The sequence below is a fragment of the Aquarana catesbeiana genome, linkage group LG09 (genome assembly GCF_042186555.1).
Source record: "Aquarana catesbeiana isolate 2022-GZ linkage group LG09, ASM4218655v1, whole genome shotgun sequence".
NCBI classification, from domain to species: Eukaryota; Metazoa; Chordata; class Amphibia; order Anura; family Ranidae; genus Aquarana; species Aquarana catesbeiana.
The window spans coordinates 304,700,072-304,707,956 of NC_133332.1; the positions used below are offsets into that span (position 1 = coordinate 304,700,072).

A 7,885-nucleotide genomic window follows, 5' to 3' on the forward strand; every position below is an offset into this window, starting at 1 on the left:
TCCAGTCACCTGAGGCTGGCTGATCTCCAGAGCACTGCTTTAAAATTTCCACCCACACAACCTCTCTACAGGCACAGTATTGGCTGCTTTCCAGGGGTTGTGGGCGAATACAGAGGACAGAGAGGAGGTGGAGCAGACCTAGCCTACCTTCTCTCCTATTCTGCAGCCTGCAGTGCAGGTGGGTGAGTGGACGGGGGAGATGGGGCACTGTGCTGGCTGGGCACCGAGCGTGTCAGTCTCAGTCTTGCTAGCTGCAGCGTGGCGCACACCTACCAGCTGGATTAGAGGAGTCAAGCACTGGAACTTGTTCCGGCACTGGGCTCTGCTGTGGGATTCAGCCCAGATTCGCGGGACACCAGGATTTACTCAAAACCCCGGGACGGTCCCGGCGAATATGGGATGGTTAGGAGGTATGAGATCAGTGAACTGTTGCTTCTCCACCCCCAGTTCTCCAAGATTCTTATGCACCTGAGAACAGAGAGCAGCTGAATATAGCCATCTTTACTTTACAGGGTAATTAGAATAGGCATAGAATGGGTATGGGAGGTTTAAGTATAGTTAGTATTTGACTGGAATTCTACTTTAGGGAGAACCTCTCTGCCCCCTGGCCCCTGTTGAACTGCAAGGGCTTGGGCCCAGTACAGAAAGGCAGGCTCTACTACCCTATTGGTGGCCCTCAGTCTATGTATCTAAAGAGCTGTTAAAATGGACAAGTTACCGTACTTTACATCCGCATGAGCAATGCAAAGGTTTACTTTAAATTAGAATTAGGCTGCAGAAATGTATACATTCTCCATCTTGCAGTCTGTGGGGGATTACCATAGTTCAGAAACAGATGATTAAAGGTTCCTTTTACTTTTTACATTTTCAGGAGAAAAGCCACACAAGTGCCAGGTCTGTGGAAAAGCATTCAGTCAGAGCTCCAACCTCATCACACACAGCCGCAAGCACACAGGATTCAAACCGTTCACCTGTGATTTGTGCGGGAAAGGCTTTCAACGCAAAGTGGACCTTCGCAGACACAAAGAGAATCAGCACGGAATAAAATGACTGTTAACAGAAGCTCCTATCTGGGTATACAGAGACCATCCATTCTCTGATTCTTCACCTGCAATCGGAAGGGTTTTGATCAACCAGTTCTGCTCTTTTGGGAAGACAAACAAGGAGATCTCTGCAACCAAGTTCTCAGCCTTGCCCACCCACCCAATCTATTAATAGAGGGATTTCAATCCATTGCTGGATTTTCCTTGTAGTTAAAATATAACTTGCCAAAAGTTTTGTTTTTCTAGTTTATGAGAGAGTAAGGAAGGTTGACAAGCTCTGTCAGATTTTAATTGTCCGTGTTCCAATTGAGGAGATTTCTCATCACTTCCTGTCTCATACGTAGCACAAGCCCCTGTAAGGGCCACTGAGTTGTGTCCCAGGCTATACTCCTACTAGTGCAGCAGCAGTCAGGCAAACAGAAATTATCACTCCTCTGACTCAAAAAACAGTCTAGGGGTTGCCTTTCTTTAAAGTTTATTGCATATTTACTTGGATGGGGCTTACAGAACTGTGGGATACTCCAGAACACTGAACAGGAATGTAAGGAAACTCTTTCCTTTGCAGCTACTTCTTAACACAGTCCTTTGAGCAGTGGGACTTAAAGTGGACAGCACTGAGACATCATTAGCAAGGCCAGGCAAGCCAATAAATTTAGTGCACCAGGGGTTTAAAGAAAGCAACAGTCATTAGGATCCCTCTGTCTGGTCTGTATTCACAATGTCCCTGGTACTTGGATGTCTCTTTTCACGCTCAGGCAGACAGTTTCCTTAGTAGAGCCCCCAGACCAGATCCTCAGTGAAACCCCTGTTCCAGCTCTCAAAGAATTAGCAGTTGGATAGACCCACCAGCTATGCACAGCTGGGACCTCAATGAGAAAGGCAGGATCTTCAGCTGGACCACTGGGAAGGGCAGTAGCCCTTCTGGCTGGGAACTCACCTCTGGGGGAAAAAAACACTCTTTGATGCTACAAACTATTTATATACTCCCAAACCCCCATCTGGGCAAATTTTTCCAGGGATTGGCTGGACTTCCAGAAGGCAGGGGGAAGCAATCAAACTTGCAGCCTGCAGAGCCCAGAGCCCAGAGCAACCCAAAACAATCACATGCTGCTTTGTTGAATACAAGAAAGCCACAGAACTAAATTTGGCTAACCAAACCTAGTAGTCTATCTGGGAGGGTGCTACACAGATATGCAGAAGTGAAAATAATATCTCTTTAAAATTAGCTGAAACTCCATCTTTGCAGGTTTTAAGAGAAGCATTGGGAAATTTTCCCTTATGTCTTTTATATTGACAACTGTAAAATTTCGACCCCCCCCCCCCCCCCCCCCCGGAGGTTCCAGACACCAAAGCCTCACAGAGACAGTAATTCTTCCAGACTCTATCCAAGCTTTAAAAAAGGTTTTGGCTGTAGTTCCAGCATATGATTGGAAGTGATGTAATTTGTAATTTGCGTGTGACCCCCTAAGGCACTCCCGCCTTCTATCCACTTCCTTCATTTAGCTAATAATGTAATAATGTTTGGAGTAGCAAGGATTCATCACTTGGTCATTGGGGATGCGTCAGTTTGTTTGTGCTATCCAATTGCGTTGCTCTAACATAGATGATCAGCAGAGTCCCTCCATTGGCATTTTAATGCTTGGAGTTAGTCTCTCCTTAAAAACTAGAAACACTGACATTGGGACGTTAATTCCTTGAATGTCTGAATGGGGGCTCAGTCCCTTCCACGTGTAACCCACAGGCAGGGCTGCTGTAAGAAATCATGGGGCCCCATACAGTCTTCCTGATGGAACCCTGCCTACCCCCCCCCCCCAAAAAAGAAAAACCTCCCTGAGGTTCAGCGGAATAGCGTCACTAACTTTATCCACCTATACCCTGAAAATGTAAAAAAAAAGGTCCCTCCTGTGCTCCCACCTCCTGTGTCCCTCTGTTGACGTGATGGGGCCCAGGGAAATGTAATTTAAGCCCTGGTAAGCAAGTGGGAGCAGGGGTGTGGTCCAGTAAAACCAATTTAGGACCGGTTCACACTAGTCGGACATGCGCTCTGACTTCCAGAGCACAAGTCGCATGACATGTCAAAATGAATGGTTCACTATGAGAGCCGTTTTAACTGGTCCGACTTGTGTCAGTCCGACTTTGAAAATGCTCCCTGCACTACTTTGGTCTGGCTTGGGCACGATTTCAATCCATTGATTTCAATGTAAGTCACATCCAAGTCGGATCATCTTCCTAACCGATTCAACTTTTGGCATGCGACTTGTGCTCTGAGGATCTTGAAGGCAAACCCCACGCGAAAAAAAAAAAAAAACTGCGTGCCCCCCCCAAAATCCATACCAGACCCTTATCCAAGCATACAGCCCGGCAGGTCCAGAAACGGGAGGGGGGGGGGACGCGAGCGACCCCCCCCCCCCCTAGACCATACCAGTCAAAATAAAAGGGGAGTGGGAATAGGACCCAAGGTGTCCTTACCTTCAGTGAAGGAAAAGGAACAAACTGCGGTTTAACCTGATATAACTTTATTAGAACACTTAGTAGAAAAAAATATTTATCATTGAAAGGAAAACATAAACAATAGGTAATTGCACATAGTAATAACTGACAACGTTGTCACTAAACCATACCAGGCTACATACCCTCCCCCCTGGGGAGCTCATGTTGATGGGGACAAGGGCTCCTTCCCGACAACCCTGGGCGGTGGTTGTGGGGGTCTATGGGCGGGGGCTTATTGGAATCTGGAAGCCCCCTTTAACAAGGGGCCCCCAGATCCCAGCCCCCCCCCCTTTTTTTTTAGATTTTGGCGTAAGGGTTCCCCTGAAAATCCATACCAGATCCAAAGGGTATCTTCTTGGGTGGGAACCAATGTTGTTTTTTGTTTTTTTTGGGCATGAGGTTGCCACTCAAGATTCATACCAGACTCAATATTGGATCCCATTCATTAAAGTCGCTTAGAAGTCGGACATGAAGTCGCAGGGAAAAGTCGGATCAGAAGTTGTGCAACTTCTGTGTCGGAATAGTGAGAACATAGCCTTATTCATTTAGGCAGAAATGAACAATAAAGCTGCCTGGGCCCCCCTGTTTAACTGATGAGGCCTGAGCCCAGTACAACAGGACCTGTTATACTGCCTTATCAGACAGCAGCCCTGCCCACAAGTACTTATGTAATGTAACACTTTATAGATTCCAGTTAGGCAGAGCTAGAAGTTGAAAAATCTGTAGAAACAAAATGGGTTAAGATAAGCAGTAAAAGTAATTTACAGAGCTGATTGATACCCCTGCCTAGAGAACGCACATTTCTCAGGGGTTAAAGTAAATTTTCTACAAACTTGGACAATATAAACTGAACATGTGATGAATCAATGTACAAACAATGAAAACCTCATCAAAAATGAATCTATCCAAAGATATAGTTAGATAAATTTATATACACTTTTCCTGCAAAAAAAGTGAGCTTGGCGTTGCCTCCTACCAAGTCTATTGGCCGGTAAGCCTTAAAATCACTAGTTTGGCTAATAAGAGGCTCAGAAGGCAGGATGAGTTGGGGTCAGGCTTGACTTTTAAATAACCATGTAACTTCTGCTCCCTGTATCTTCTGATTTAATAATCATTTGATATTTGGAATTTCACTAAACAAATAATCTTTCTCTGCGTTTTGTATTATATGCTCAGATTGCATTGCCCAGGCTTGTGATAGGTCCACTTTAAGTCTTATTTACTGCCTTAATGTAAATATTTAAAGGGCTCATTTGTATAACTATATTTATGTTTAGATGTAACCTTCAGTGTCATTTTTATATCACGTGTATTAATAATTTGTTTACAATTTACATATTTTATTGTTGTTTAGTGTTTGCAATAAATTTACAGTATCACATAGTGGACTCTTACAATCTTTTTCTTGGAGTCTCGCCAATCAGTCACAGCAATAATATGTCATTTTGTAACTTCTTTGGGGGAAATTACTAACCCTAGGTTCACACCTATGCGTTCTTTAGGGTGTTTTGCAGAAATGTTCTACAGTCTATTGCATTTTGCATGTAATAGACTTCAAAGGGACTTCAAAGGGACCCTCATGCAAATGCAAGTGTTGCATTTGTGATGCGTTTTTACAAGCGTTTTGCCCCCAGATCATTGACCGGTACATTCTGGGCTGCCAACGTCACAGGGGGTGGTGCCACCAAGTGATGTTGCTGTGTGGCCCTGTCCCTTACCCATTTAAGAACTGTCAGGCGGTGGAGCAGGGAGACGGTGGCAGTGGTAATTTCATCGACTAAAACGACTAAAACATTTTAGTTGACTAAATAAATATTATTTTAGTCGACTAAAATACGACTAAAACAACTGAAATGACTAAAATACGACTAAAACTAAAATGCCATTTTAGTCAAAAGACTAAGACTAAAACTAAATTGAAATTTGACTTCAAAATTAACACTGGTTTGTAAAGCATGTTCATACCTCAATGTAATGATAAATAACATATTCAAAGTTTCACTCCAGCAGTATATAATGAGTTTGCAAATTGTAGAGAATTGTTAACTAATGCATTCCAATTGAATTACACCCATTAGATTTTAGACGACTAAAATGAGTTTTAGTCGACTAAAATATACTGGAGATTTTCGTCGACTAAAACGTAGGACATTTTAGTCTACTAAAATGTACTGGAGATTTAGTCGACTAAATATGACTAAAACTAAAACAATTGCAGAAGAGGGCCCCTTGTCAAAGGGGGCTTCCAGATTCCAAATAAGCCCCCTGCCCGCAGACCCCCACAACCACACCCCCCAACATTTTGAGATGGGAATGAGGGACACCTACTAGCAAACATATGTAGGCATAGGACACGCCTCCTGCCACACCCCCTTAAAGGAGAATTAACCAAAATAAAGGTTCATTAAATCCACAAGGGATTTTTTTTTACCACTACTGTTCCTTTATATTGGCTTTTAAAATTTACAAATGCAGCAATTTAGAATTTGGATGAAAGGTTTAGCACTGGGAAACACTTTTTGAAAGATAAAAAGTGCATTTTATATACAACTATATGGATCAGACCAAAATGAGGTATAAATGAGGAGGAATGAGGGACAGAGGGACATTGCTCCAAATCAGGGACAGTCCTTCGAAATCAGGGACAGTTGGGAGCTATGCCACAACCACCAGCCAGGTTTGTGGGGAAAAGGCCCTTGTCCCCATCAACACGGGGACAAAGTGCTTTTGTTCAGGGCATGTGGACTGGTATGGTTCAGGAGGGGGGGGGGGCTCATCCCCTCCCTTTCCTGACCTGCATGCTCGGATAAGGGTTTGGTATGGTATTATTAACCAGCATTACCAGTATTATTAACCAGCACACAGTTTGTTAAAGAAAAAAAAGAAAGCAAAACGCATGTTTAAAAATGCAAAACGCACCGCAAACATCACCTGAAAACATCAATCGCAGCTGCATAGATGTGAACCTAGGGTAAAACTGAAGAGTGCAAAATCTGGTTCAGCTCTGCATAGAAACCATTCAGCGTCCAGCTTTTATTGTCTAAGCTTAATTGAACAAGCTGAAGTTGGAAGCTGATTGACTACCATGCACAGCTGCAACAGATTCTAGTAAATCTCCCCCTGTATGTACTTAAAGGGGTTGTAAACCCTCGTGTTTTTTCACCTATGCATTAAGGTGAAAAAACTTCTGTCACTGAGCAGCCCCCCCCCCCCCGTTTTTTACTCACCTGAGCCCGCTGTACCTCTATGCCAGAGTTCTTGGCTCTTGATTGGATAGATTGATAGCAGTGCAGCCATTAATAAGTGCAGACCCCCCAGGATAAACCACCCCCCGAATAAGTGCAGACCCCTTTAGGATAACCCCCCAATAAGTACAGACTCCCTCAGGATTAACCCCCCAATAAGTGCAGACCCCCTCAGGATAACCCCCCAAATAAGTGCAGACCCCCTTCAGGATAACCCCCCCAATAAGTGCAGACCACCTCAGAATAACTCCCCAATAAGTGCAGACCACCTGCCTCCATCAGTGCAGACCCCCCTCAGAATAACCCCACAATAAGTGCACACCACCCCCCTCCATCAGTGCAGACCCCCCTCATGCACCTGGGCGATGGGCAGAGGAGGCTTTAGTGTGCAGCCGCCTGGAGAGTTGCTTGCACAGACTGTCACTCTCCAGGCGGTGCTCCTGTGTATAGTGAAAGGAGGCAGCTGCAGCGGCAGTGAGAGTGAGGAGTCTCACTCAGGCAGGGATAGCGTGGCGCCGGCTCATTGCGACGAGTTGAAGAGTTCTATCTCCAGGACCCTCTGCCGCACTTGGGATGGTGTCACCCCCCTGAGGGTGTCACACAGGTGCGGGCTGCCCCCCCTAGCAACGCCACTGATATCAGCACTGGATAAGGACACGTGTCTTGGTGTTGGCTATTGAAGGTTTTTATGGTTGTCCATTAAGCACCTGCTTCTTATTATCTGCTGGGATCATTCCATGTGATGTGCGGTACAGCTTGGATTGAGGCTTTCTTTTTGATGACAATGAGGCAAGACTGACCACTCTATAATTTGAGGGTCCACTTAGTTTGGTAAGGGAAATTGCCTAATCACAGTGGTGTTGGGTGGATCTGTTAGTCACACTGAACCTGGTGCTGGGATTTCCTTCTTTTACCATTTGCAACATAAGGACTTTTTTAATGAACTATTGTATATTTTCTATTAAGCGCTGCATATTATCTGGGCATAAAATACACCTATGATAAAAATTATAGATCCTTAATTTCTTTGCAAGTGGGCAAACTTACAAAATTTGCAAGGGATCAATTATATATGAAATAATTATTTTCCCCACTTTATGTCCTTTG

General features: G+C 44.4%; 1 protein-coding gene across 1 annotated transcript in view; it reads left to right on the top strand.

Annotated features, from left to right (window-relative positions):
• The window catches only part of GFI1B (growth factor independent 1B transcriptional repressor), a 49,168-nt gene extending 44,254 nt beyond the window's left edge, over positions 1 to 4,914 (top strand). The window contains exon 7 of the mRNA XM_073600548.1: positions 872 to 4,914. Within this exon, the coding sequence (XP_073456649.1) occupies positions 872 to 1,050 (179 nt within the window). The 3' untranslated portion in view covers positions 1,051 to 4,914. The remainder of the gene's footprint in view (positions 1 to 871) is intronic.
• The last annotated feature ends 2,971 nt before the right edge of the window (positions 4,915 to 7,885 follow it).